General features: G+C 38.2%; 1 protein-coding gene across 1 annotated transcript in view; it reads left to right on the plus strand.

Moving 5' to 3' along the window:
- Window positions 1-4,319: 4,319 nt before the first annotated feature.
- LOC145676997 (synaptic vesicle glycoprotein 2C-like) overlaps window positions 4,320-13,957 on the plus strand; it is a 41,482-nt gene continuing 31,844 nt past the window's right edge. Inside the window, exon 1 of the mRNA XM_081747715.1 lies at window positions 4,320-4,326. Within this exon, the coding sequence (XP_081603841.1) occupies window positions 4,320-4,326 (7 nt within the window). The remainder of the gene's footprint in view (window positions 4,327-13,957) is intronic.

The following is a 13,957-nucleotide window of genomic DNA, read 5'->3' on the forward strand; positions in this document are numbered from 1 at the left end:
TTTTTTTTTCAAGGACGACAGTATATGGATATGTAGTTGGCCCCACTAGTTTCTGCGAATCGAAAAATTTTTACGCCAGGAATTAGTGCGGAATTAGTGCTAATTAGTGACTAATTCTCAGAATTGTCGCTGATCTCGATGAGGAGTTAGGGCACAACAAAAGTGGCTGGGCCAACTTCGCACTAGCCCAACCACTTCGAGGGCTAAAAGAACACTACGGAAAAAAGAAGAAAAATATAATATTTGAGCACATCGCACTAACAAATAATGTTTACGGCAAACACACAAAAGCACAACTGAGCTCCTCAGTTTGCTGTACAGGTGTGTATATTTGTTCGTAGCTCGAAATATTGTTCGTGAGCCTAAGAAAAAAAAAAATCACAAAACTTACTTGTAAACCGATTTGTTCGCGAGAAGAGGGGCTGTGAACCGTGGATCAGTCCACTGTACTGCAAGTACTATATAGTAGGCTACGAACTGGCTAACTTACGACCGACCAGTTGTACCCGAAGTCGATTATAAGTTAGGTCTGCTATATACTATAGATAAATCCTAGGAAATCTCTTACGATTTTTCCTAGTCAAAATCTCAACGTGCATGTCATTTCCTATGATCTGAATGATCCTACGAGATTTCTCTTGTTTAGAGCATGCTCTATTTCGGAAAGAGAATTAGTCCCAGAAGCGACAGTCCTATTAGCGACAGGAACTGTTTCTGTCCTATGAGCGACCGATTCATTTACATTGAGATGATGGAAGATGATATGATTCCATCTCGTAAAATATGTTTGCCTATGGTGTTATTAACGCCCGAACAACCTTAGTATGAAATATGTACGCGCCAGTGATACTGTTCGTCAAATATATATTTCCTCTACTGTGAGTGCAAATAAAACTTATTTTAATTTTGAGTTAGATTTGACATAAAACATATCAAATAACTTAACGAGACAACAGGGATATTTCCATGAAAAGTATATTCCTATGTAATTATTGAAAATCCAGTTGTAATATCCTCTTTCTTCAAAAGCTCTGTTTTCTGTTCTTAAATTGATTCAAATCTAATTACTCACTAGTAATATATTTTATTTTGAAAATCTTAAACGTGTAACAGTTTCGCCAACTATCTATCCTACTTTTTAGACTTCCTAAGACTCTATGAATAAAATTTTTAAAAAATGTCAATGATAAAAGATAGCTTTTGAGATCCCTTACATCTGATTGGCTATTCTCAACCAATCCCACCAATTACAATGCAGTTCACTCTAAACAATCCAAAAGATAAACAAACTCTTTAAACTACCTTCCCCCCTATTGTAAGCTACTAAAACGTAAACTAATTGCTTAATTTGCCTTCCTCCCTTGTTTTGACTTATACGTAAAAGCTTGTCGTGTAGCAATCTGAAATAATCCCTTATAACTAGACGAACTGTTAAGTCCTGCGAGAGATTTGTAACTTGTGTAATAATTTCTTCGAATACACCGTGTTTTTTAATATTTTTTTGATATCCTCAAATGGTGAACACCTTTTTTTCTATGGGCGCCCGATGGGAAGGCAAGGGTTGCCCCTCTGGCTCACAAAAATGTATACGTAATATAGCAAACTACGTATATTAAATAACAGATATACCAGACGAGATACAGCAACCATGGAAAAATGAAATGAAATCTTTGAGTGTTACGTCCCACGGTTATGCCGGTTAGGCTAAAGGAGACGGTGATGATGAGTAATGAATGAAATGGTGGAATGAAGAAAGTGGGAGGAAACGGGAGAACCCCGAGAAAACCCACGCACACGGTGTTTGTCCACCACAAAGTTCACTTGGCAGGGGCTGGGATCGAACCCGGAACCCCAAGCACCAGAGGTGAACGCTCTACCATGGAGCCACCGCGGTCCCCAGCAACCATGGAGATGCCCTTCCCTAGAAAATTTTCTTCGGGTGCCCCTACCTCTTTCTGATTTGTTTCTTATGCCATAAACATATTCAATCTAAACTTATCATTTTAACATTAAATTTTTGATTATATTAGAATCATAGACAAAAGCGGAGCTATTCTAAATATTTAGTTAGTTTTTTTCCTTGATAGAGTCAATGTATTTATAGAAATTAATTCAAAAATAAAATATTAGGAAAAACGTATAAAAGATTGTTAATGTAATGAGAGCATTCTCACGTATTAAATTCAGGTAGAGCGAAATTTTTCATAGTGCATTTTGTTAGGTTCTAAATCACATTAGCATAAAACAAGTTAAAGAAGAGAGAACCTTCTCTTCTTCCATTATCTTAGTATGAACGAATCGGTGACTCATAGGGCAGTTAACAGATCGAATCGGTCGCTCATAGGACAGTTAACAGTTCCTGTCGCTAATAGGACTGTTGCAAGTGGGAAGGCACCCGGAAAGAAAATTCGTAAGACTTCGATTTAAGCGACATCTGGTGAAAGAAAATGAAAACAATTTGCCCACGACACGAAGTGATCTGTGCACGATATTTAACGAGGAATCATGAGCTGGAGCAAAGATGATATTTGCGCATTTATTAGTGCGTACGAGAAGCATACATTTTTATATATTACTTAGTCAATGTTCTATCGCAACAAACATGCAAGGCAGAAGGCACTGGAAAATATTGCTGGCCGGGTATGAGTTGTGAGACCTGGCACCTCTTCGGAGGATCTGAAACAGGAAAAATCTTCACGTGTATGGCACAAAAGGGTCCGATTTCCTACAAGATATGCAGTAACATTTTTCGTAAGAAAAATCCTTAGATATTTCCTAGGATTTATCTCATAGTGTATAGTGGACCTTAGCGACTAACTGTACAGTCAGCGACAAAAGTTTTTTTTTTCGTTTAGTAAAATTTATTTTGTGAATAACGGTGAAACGCACACCGTTTCCCAGGCTGCAACGTACAGAGAATTACATTCTTTTTATTTTTACCAAAAACTATACTGAAAATTGTCCTTCCATTCAGAAGTTACTTACAAAACTAATTTTATCAAACAGAAAGAACTTTTGTCACTGATTTTCTTGGAACGAACTGACAGTTTCCGAAACGAGACTTCAGTTTCACAACACCTGTTCGAGACAAGAGAGCTTCAACTCTCTTGTCTTGTAGGGAACCATAATACACTTGATTGTGTAGAGAGCTCCCCTAATAGAGACAGGTACATTTTCCGAGATGAAACATCACTTTCTCGACACCTTTTAAAGACTAGACAATCTTAACTCTTGAGCGTAGGCAAGCTTAGCGCATTTTTGAGGAAACTAGTAACTTTTGACCTTTTATTGCTCACAGCAAAGAGTCCTTTGTCCAGTGTACCCCCGAAACACTACGTAAGTGTTAGATACACTACAGCAGGTTCCCATTAATTCCTAGTGTCTATTCTTGAATAAGTCTAGAAAATAAATATATTTTTTTAACCTTTTGGAATAATTTTCTTGTTCTTTTTCTTTAAATTACTTTTTAGTTATTTCCTACTTTCATTGTCACATTGCATCAAAAGTTCTGAGGCACACAGACATTGAATCTCGCGGCATACTAGCGTGCCACGGTATACCAGTTGAGAACCAGTCCAGTAGATCAATTTTTTTAGGGAGTGTGTCATTGGACAGTGAGGAGGATGGACAATCTTATACAATAGTAGTAGTAGATATTTCTTCACTTTTCTAAACGTAAGAACATAAAAGATTCTTCCATTTCTTTTTTAAACAACAAAACTATAAAGGAAAAGTTATTTCAGATATTTTCTCCATATGTTATTCAGTCTGTTCAAAGTGTTCGTAGTACGAAAATTCTAAATAGTTTGTAAACGTATTTACTTACCTTTAGCTGCTATTTGAGATAACTGAAAGCTAAGTACCTGGTAACTCCTGACAAACTCCTTTTGTGTACAGAAAAATAATTTGCGTCTATGAATACAAATTATTGCAATTTTAACTTGAAATTTCGAAATGTAGTTTTAAGGTTTTAATTATGAATACGTCACCAACACTGAATTGTTTTCAAAGTCAAAATATAGGGAAGGTTAAGTGTCGTTATGTAATAAACAGGTCTCTTCCAGAATGCCTCAAAAGTAGCAAGTTGCAAGAAAACGAAGAGTCTATATTATATGTCTTAAGTAAGGTTATCTCTGCTAATAACAGTGTTTAGAAGGCTGTGTTCAGTGTCAACTCCTACTACGTAAGACAATTATTCTTAGTTGGACTTGGAAGGTTGGTGGCTTTCGGAAATATCATTCAATTAGTGTCGTATATCGTCTCTTGACTACGAGTTGAGGAAGAACTGTAAAAATTCCTTTAAGAAAAGTGTTAGCGCCATGCAAGGTGAGTTAGTTACAAACACTAAGTAAAGGTAGAAAGAAAGAAGAAAGACGTTCCTAAAGTGGTTACGAATCACTGAACAAGAACTTCTTCGTGGCTAAGCGGTTAGCGTACCCGCCTTTGGCCTGAGAGACCCGGGTTCAATTCCCGGTGGGAACTCATGTTGTTCGGTTTCCACGTTAATCAGTAGTCCCGTCTCATATAGCCTCGCTGTTGAAAGGGACGTTAAACTCAAAATCAACTCAACTCAATTACTGGACCATTTCAGAAGACAATATTTTCAGTAATACTGAAGCGAAATACACGATTTTATTGTCATTGGAAAAAGGGAAGTTTGAAGTTTTGTTCTGACTTCAAATACACCCAATGTGGGTTCTAGTAGTATTACGGCAGGCTTCCAAGTGATGAACCCATTCCTGCCAAACCTTATCAAACGTGTCTGGTGTGATGTTCTTGATGTTTTCGATAAGGCATCCTCTCAATTATACTCGTAACAGTGTAGCTGGAAGTGCAGGGGAGCTCCTCCGTAGCTAAGCGGTTAGTGTACAAGTTGGCGTGGGAAACCCGGGTTCGATTCCCGAGGGGAGTTCATATGGTTCAGATTCCACGTTAATCTCTAGATCCATGTCTCATATAGCCTCGCTGCTGAACGAGACGTTAAACTCAACTCAACTGGAGACGGTCCGTGGTACACCACTTCACTCATTTCTCTTCATCATTGTCTCCTTTAGTCTAGCTGGAATAATCATGGGACGTAAAACTAAAACATTTCATTTTTTCAACTCAACTGGAAGTGCAAGATGTAAACATTGTCCTTTACGAAAATACACAAGAAGAAGTAACATACTGTGACGTCCGGTAAACGTGGCAGCCATATGAAGAATGTGTTATCTGCGGCCTTCGCACGATCAATCCATTTTCCTAATAGGTCATTTTACGGTAAGTATCCCCAGACATTCGTATGTTAATGTGGAGGCGCCCCGTCTTGTTGGAAAATGAAGCCCTTGCTAAATACCGTTTCCCTTGGGTGCTGGCTTCCGAAGGACTCCCTAAGAAAACAGCTGATAACAATTCTGTTCCAGGCTCATACCTTGTTCAGGCGCAGATTGACAATGTTGAAATATAACAAGTGATTTGGCATGAGTAATGTTGGTGCTTTTGAGACTCCGGTTGTATTATACTTACTTTCACGTATGCATGCGTACACATATACGTAATTGGCAGACCGACTGCTCGCAGGGATTCACACACGCATGAATGAAGATGATAATATTTCCTCAGGTGAATTCTTATTTATTAAACATGCATATACGTGGATACGGAGTGGGATAAGAAATATATATTAACAACACACAAAATTTTCACTTTATAGAGCTAAATGCTCAAACAGAAGAAGTTGCATTGCAATCAAATAAACGAAATAATGAAAAATAAAGCACTTAATGCTGCATGATAGATATGCGTACACTATATAAGAGCACTAGAAACGTAGCCCTTGTATTGATATCACTTGCACTATAAATTTACTATCCGCACTGAGATGAGACTTTCACTGCGTAATTATGACAAAGGCAATGGGGAGATACGGGAAGCACTGGTTGATGAAGTTTTTTGACTCCAAAAAATGCTACATGTCCAGAAGATATTCGTTCACTTGTTAACTTCACACGAAAGTCAAAATCTTCTTACATATTTTTAAGTTTTCGTCGCATTCGGTTATATTAATATGGTGACAAAATGTTCTTCCTGATTCTTCGTTCTTCCTCCTTCGACGTCCTGGGCTCACTCCTCGCTTCTACTCACGCTTGGGAACAACCCGTTCGCTATACTTCGGGTTGGTAGTGCATTGTACAAAATAATAAAGAAACGTTAAAGTTTTCTGCATTCATACACAATACCAATATGACGACGTTATAATGGAGGACACTGGCAACATTTGTTTTGGTCCCGTGGGAGCGAAACTTGGAAGTGATTGTTAAAAAAAAGTGTTGCGGTCTGAACTAGTAGATTCTTTCCATGGCTATTAGATTCTTATACACTACTGTTATACGTAAAACAGTTCAGTGGAAAGGAGCGAACGTATGTAATTGTGTGAATGAGTCATTTCACCTACGACTCCTGCGAGCCATGAACACTGTTCTCACGGTAGGAAGGATGACGTAATATGAGTATATGGGAACATGACAATCGACAAATTTCGTTCACACACAATATCAACTTCGTGTCCAAAAATATTCCCAATCTTAATAAATGTTATGAAGAAAATATATATGGAACAGTCATGGCAATGAAAACTATAAGTTGGTAACTATTTTTAGGGAAAGAAAAAAATGAGTCTGCTGTTACAAAGCACTTAGTCCAGACGATAAGCGTAGTATTAAAAAAAACAAGTTCTTTGTTCCATCGTGAGAAACGATAAGAGCGACTGAAGAACACCTGCAGACAAAGAAAGAGTTGAAGTTATCACCAAAAGAAAAATAGCTTTTCTTTTCTATGAGTAAAATAATAATTTCGTTGCATGAATAAAAATTAAAGAAGGAATACACTGTTCGTCCAAAAACGTAGTTTTGTGGCCGGACTGACGGTCACACCCTGTTCCTCCTGTTCCGTGAGGTGTTTTAATAACTAGCCTTCCAATATGTCAAGGTACACCTGTCCCGCGATAGTGTCTTCAAAAAATAAATAAATAAATCAATAAATAAAAATAAAAATAAAAAAAATAAATAAATAAAATAAAAAGCAAAACACACGTCTCTTAGAAACGGAACAAAATACATTCACTTCAAAATTGCCAATTCTACGTTAATGATATCGAGGTGATTCTTTGGTTCCTATATCTGGATATTGTACCTGTTGACTTTACCGTATAAATGAAACGCTACTTCATTATTCATGATAATTAGTTCCAACAAACTCTTATCCTCTTCGATTTTGGAAATCAACTTTTCACAAAACGCAAGACACTTTGATGGATTATCAAGCTTAAGGCTTTTTTTAAAGTTTCTAAAAAAGTTTAAAGTATATCTTGCAAACGTAAAATCTGCTGTCATTTATACAACAGTTTCGGTGTGACAATTAGGGATGCGCACGAGACAAGATTTGTGGCTGTCTCGTCTCGAAAATGTGCTGTAAAAGAGATGTCTCGACTCGAAAAATGTATATTTTACTATTGGAAGAGCCCTGTCTCGACTCGAATTTTGTCAGGAAAATCCTGTCTCGTCTCGTCTCGTGCGCATCCCTACTGACAATTCAAATCAAAATTTACTCCTTTCGTAGGTATCAGTCACCAAAAACTGATAGTGTTAATAGAAAAATTCAATTTTATCATAACACACACGAATAGTCCCAGCATAACTATCATTTTACCGTCTTATGTCAACAGCAAGGGTCCGGTATTACGGTTAACTCAAGCCCGGTATTACGGTTAGTACAAGCCCGGTATTACTTGTATTACATTTTACTTACTATGATCAAAGCTTTGCACCGTATATTTGACATTTATATCAAATAACGAACAACGAAATCAATTTAGTTTTTACCTTAACGTTCCACAGTTATACCCTTTAGGCTAAAGGAAACTAATGACTAATGAAAGTGAATAATTGTGAAATTAATTTTATTCGTGCTTTCCCAAACGGGAATCGAATCCAGGACAACGTACGTAACGAAACGTATTATGTTTTTGTAATCTTTCACGTAAATACTTTTCTTGGCATATGGATTTTCTTACAAAATTTATTAATGTGAAAGTGCTGCAATATTTTTTTGATTTCTTTAACACTTGATCCCGATGTATTTCAACCCAAAAATATCACATAAGATAGTTGCTTTCACCATTACTATTTTAACAGCACTTAACTCCCAGATCCGGATGAAATTGGAGTACCACCATGCATGTGTCAAAATTTAACAGAACTAGAGTAACGCAGAGCCCTTGTGTTGGTCGGCAAATCTCGGTAATAAGTGTCGCTATTTACACTAACCTGCCTGACGCAAATAGATGTCGCTACCGTGCAACACATTCACTGATTTAACTGTTGAATTTAAATATTTCAAAATAGAATAAGGATAGCAACCGAGATTGCAAATAGATTTGAGCATATTTCTACAATAATATTTAATAATATTTTATGGTTTTATTGTAAACTTAAAAGTATATTGTTTTAATTGAATTATTTCATAATGGATAATGATTATGATAAACATGAATGTGCTTATTTTGCTTATTATTAGGACGTAATCACATATTTAGAATTGAAATTTAATATTGGTGTATTGTTCTTTTAGCTAGATTAGTTTTAGAGAAAAATAAATGAAACAATAACTAACTAACAAACAAACAAACAAACTAACTAAATCTAAGGCCTATGGAACCCGGAGGTTCAATGCCGCGTTCACAAAATCTCTCCACTGATTTCTACCTTTAACCAACTGGATACAGTTTCTATTCTGTATTCCTATTTCTGCAAGATCCAGGAATTGTATTGTCCTCTCATCTGTGCCTAGGTCTTCCTAATGGCCGTTTTCCAATTGGACTTCCAGTTAAAACTTTGAAAGCGTTCCTACTTCTTTCCATTCTGGCTACATGATCTTCCCACCTGAGACTTCTAGACTTGATCACCCTAGCAATGTTTAGTAAATGGTATAAATTACGCAGTTTCTCGTTATGAAATTTCTGCTATTACCCATTCTCATCCCTATTGGGTCCGAATATTCGTCCTAGAATCTTGTTCTCAAATATTTTCAGTCTACGTTCGTCCCTTAAAGTAAGCGACCATGTTTCGCAACCATACAGAACAACGGTATGATTACCGTTTTATGTATTTTAAGCTTCAAATTCCTCGACAGAATTCTGGACAGCAAAATATTTTGAACTAAATAATAACACGAATTCCTGCTTTTAGTCGACATTTAATTTACCCCCCCCCCAAATTTTTGTTTCTTGTTTTTTCGAGATATTTTTCATTTTCGGAAAAAAAGTTGTTCGATAATTTTTCGGTTTTCGAAAATATATTTTTCGAAAAAAAAAATTGTGGCCATCTCTAATTTTGAGCATGCATGGAAGTGAATCGGTTTGGGTACAAAACCTCGCGGCCAGAACCTCGCGGCGACAACCTCGCGGACCAAAACCTCGCCTGGCCAAAACCTTGCCTCCCAAAACCTCGCGGCCCAAAATCTCGCCGGGCCGAAACCTCGCCTGGCCAAAACCTCGCCGCCCAGAACCTCGCGGGACAAAATCTTGCCTGGCCAAAATCCCGCCTGGCCAAAACCTCGCCGCCCAAAACGTCGCGGGCCAAAATCTCGCCGGGCCAAAACCTCGCCTTGCCAAAACCTCGCGCCCCAAAATATCGCCATACCCTAAATCTCGCCTGACCAAAATGTAAATGTTCCAACAGATGATAAGGATGACGGTATAAAAGACGCTGTTTCAAAAGAGGTATCACGGGTGTTTGACCAAGTCCCGCGATTCCATATGAAAATTCTATTTCTGTATTAGAGGATTTCAATGTGAAGGTAGGGCGACAGGATGTTTTAAAACTGGTTGTAGGGAAAGAAAAGTCTGCATAAGAAAAGTAATGACAACTAACGGGGTTAGTTTCGTGAACTTTGGAACATCCAAAAACTTAAAATTTTAATAAAAATCTAATAATATTTATGAAAGTATGAAATAATATATGAGTTTTTACGACGTCCCTTGATTATGTCCTGTAGGTTAAAGGAGACGTAGATGACCAGGATGAAGGAAATGATCGAATAAAGAAAGTGGGAGGAAACGGGAATAACCCGAGAAAGCCCACGCACACGATGTTTTGTATCTTCTTCTTCTTCTTCTTCTTCTTCTTATTATTATTATTATTATTATTATTATTATTTTTATCACTATTATTATTATTATTATTTGTAATGTGGAATTGCATATTAAGAAACTCGTTGGGTAAATTTTAAAGAAAAGTTTCATTCGCGGCGAGGTTTTGGCCACGCGATGTTTTGGGTGGCGAGGTTTTGGGCGGCTAGGTTTTGGGCGGCGAGGTTTTGGCCACGCGAGGTTTTGGGCGGCGAGGTTTTCGCCACGCGAGGTTTTGGCCGGCGAGAGTTTGGGCGGCGATGTTTCGGCCGCGTGAAGTTTTGGCCCGGCGAGATTTTGTCCCGCGAGGTTTTGGGCGGCGAGGTTTTGGCCACGCGAGGTTTTGGGCGGCGAGGTTTTCGCCACGCGAGGTTTTGGCCGGCGAGAGTTTGGGCGGCGGTGTTTCGGCCGCGAGATTTTGTCCTTATCCCCTGTGAATCAAGAAGCCCTTATCAGGGTGGACCAATTGTCTTCAAACAACCTTGTAAGTTTAAATTGATAGACGAAAAACATGCAAATATTGACAGGGGAATATTGTTCGACATACTAAGGAATATCAATATTAATTGTGTTGCCAACATAACATGCAGGGAGTGCTCAGAAAGTAAGGTTACAAAGCTTACAGTGAAACGTGTAAATATTATTTCATACAACCAATACAGCCAAAAGATTGTACATACATTAGGTTATTTTTCGACATAGTCTGCATATTGGTTAAGGTACCTGTCGCATCGTGGGATGAGTTTGAAGATTCCCTCCTGGTAAAAAGCCTGTCCTTGCGTGTTCAGTCACGTTGTCATGAAGTGTTTGAGCTCCTAGTCTGAAGCGAAGCTACGTGCTTCTAGGTGTTCCTTCAAGTTCGGGAATAGGCTTGGAGCGAGGTCCGGGCTCTAGGGAGGGTGGTCGATGATGTCCCAACGAAACTGCTTTAACAGCAGCTTCTGGACTGCGCTTCTCGTTGATGATGTTTTCTCTACCAGCCACAAACTTCCGCGACATGTTGACGAGACATTACAGTCTCTCGGTAAACCTCTATCAGCTGCCGGTGAATTTCAGTCGCGGTTACATGTTTCACCCACAAAAATCGAATTACTGAACAGACCAGTTTTCCAGTCGACATTTGTGTTTACCTACAACTAACGCCGTAGGTGGCGGATAGCTGAAACTGCACAGTTGCCAACTCCATGTATTAAAATTACCTCTCACTCCTCATTCCTCTATAACAGGAAATATCGGCCTTTAATCTTATTTTCTGATCCTTCCTCGTATATATATATATATATATATATATATATATATATATATATATATATATATATATATATATATATATATATATATTCACACGGTGTTGTTGTGGTGACTCCCAGGGCCCTCCTTCAACGGGGCCAACTTTAAATTTTCAAATGGGAACATGTATTGAATCATACCTCATTCGGTAGTCCTTAAAAAACGAAACAACTTTTGTAGGAAACAATTTTCGATTTGGGCCACCGTTTTAAAAATGGCCGCAAAAAGTGGGCCCTGTATCAAGTGCTTAAATAAGTATCACATCCAATCACATAGTGACCCCGTGTTACGATAGTCGATAACGTTCTCATCTTCGATGCGAGCCTGGGTTCGATTCCAGGTAGGGACACTTGGTCGAAGAGGTGCAACAGCTTTTTCAGGTAAGCAATTCTGGGAGATTTTCATGAGTTTTCTCATTCAAACCAGGTAAATACCAGGATGGTATCTAACACACAACTCCAAGGCCTTCTTTCTCCCTTCCCGAGCTTGCCGAGCAGCAGAGCAGATTTTGAGTTTAACGTACCTTTTCAGCAGCGAAGCTATATGAGACGTGGACCTACTGATTAACGTGGAATCCCAACCACATAAGCTCCCGCCGGGAGTCGGACCCGGGTCTTCCGTGCCAAAGGCGCGTACGCTAACCGCTTAGCCACGGAGGAGCTCTGAGCTTGCCGAGGAATGTCATCCCTCATACATCTCGGGGCTAAGGCCATACATGCCAGTAATGCACAGAAAAATGTATGTAATAAAATTAAATCACGTAAATGACTTTCAGTAGTTGTAAGAAACCTAATACTGCTTACATCAATTTGATATCGCAAACTATTCCAGAGATATGAAATGTATGTGTAAAATTGGCACTGTTGATTGAAATTTTCCCTTTTGTACGAAAGTTTGAAAAGTTATCAGCATCATAACTTCAAACTAAACATAACAGAAACAAAATACCAGTAATTTCCCTTAACTTCATCGTAGTAGTGTCATAAGTGCTACAAAAAATAAATAAATAAATAAATAAATAAAAATAAATAAATAAATAAATAAAATAAAATAAAATAAAATAAAAAATAAAAGGAAATGTGCTTTGAAAAAAAATGTAATGGGTTATCCAGTGGTTCGCAAACTTTCTTGACTGACGACACTGAAAGGCCACGACATCACGACACATTTGCTTCATTTTTATTAATAATAATTTAAATTATAAGGGTGTGACCTGCGTAAACTGTAGGTACAGTTTGCTTTAGAAAGGTGAGAACGCTACCTGGTACCAGAAACAGTTTTGGAGAACTGATGAAAATTCTTAAAATGTTGACTTTTAGAATTTCATATTTACTTACATAGCACTAGCAGAATGTCCGTTCTTCGCACGGGAAGGAAAAGTTTCATTTTAGACATAAAGGGCATAATTATTTTTATGTCACATCCTCCCTTAGGGGTACTAATGAGAGCTGAATGTGGATTTAAACGGCATCGGAAGTGTCATTGTTCATCTCTGCGACCCCGAAAACTAAGGATTCGACACTAATATCGGTCATTTTCAATCTATTATATATATCTCCTCCTCCCCTTAGTCACACCGTTGAAGTGAAATGATAAAAACTATCCCAGCTCGAACCTCATTTACTTTTTAAAATTTGACCGAGATCAGTCGGATGGTTCAAGAGTCATTTTCATATTTTAAAAATATATCTTCCGCTCCACTTCCTCTACGTTGCACCGTCAAAGTAAAATGATGAAAATCATCTTAGGCTCGAACCTCATCTACATTGAAAGTTTGATCAAAATGAGTCGGGTGGTTCAAGAGTTAAGTTTTATTTATTTTTATATGTATTTCCTCCCGTCCTCCTCCCTAAGTTCTACCGTCAAAATGAAATGATAAATAACTTCCCAGTTCTAAACCTCATGCTGAAAAATTGATTGAGATTAGTCGGGTGGTTCAAGAAGTTACGAAGTCACATAGTCACTTTCAATTTTATATATTAGATTAGCTTTTGGTTAGCTGGGGCTCCGCCCCCAGTCCCCAGAGTCTGCTCCGCCCCCAGACCCCTGAGTCTGCTCCGCCTACGGCCTCGCATTTCTTATTTATCGGTCTTTGCATCAACAGTGAATTTCGTGAACTTGCTCTTCATATTTCCTGAATATACCCTTCGCCCCCACACACTGTCTTTGCTCGGCCTACGGCCTCGCATATCTTGAACTCACAATTCTATCGTTTCTTTTCTTATTTCAACTATCCAAAGACAAGATTTTGTATCCCAAGAAAACGCCCGTTTAAATAGCATGGGAATTTCTTCATCCACCTTTAGACCCCTAGAAAATTAAAAATATTCATTTTTGGCAATTTTCCTATCCGTTAGTCCTCGAAGGCTACAATCATTCCAAATTTCATTATTCTAATCCTGCCGGAAGTGCCTAAACATTTTGGGGTGTAGAAGACATCCCATATAAATAACATGGGAAAGATTTTTCAGTTCCCTATAAAACCACTCCACGGTTGGA

This window comes from Thermobia domestica, unplaced genomic scaffold, assembly GCF_964235325.1.
Source record: "Thermobia domestica unplaced genomic scaffold, izTheDome1.hap1.1 HAP1_SCAFFOLD_514, whole genome shotgun sequence".
Lineage (NCBI taxonomy): Eukaryota > Metazoa > Arthropoda > Insecta > Zygentoma > Lepismatidae > Thermobia > Thermobia domestica.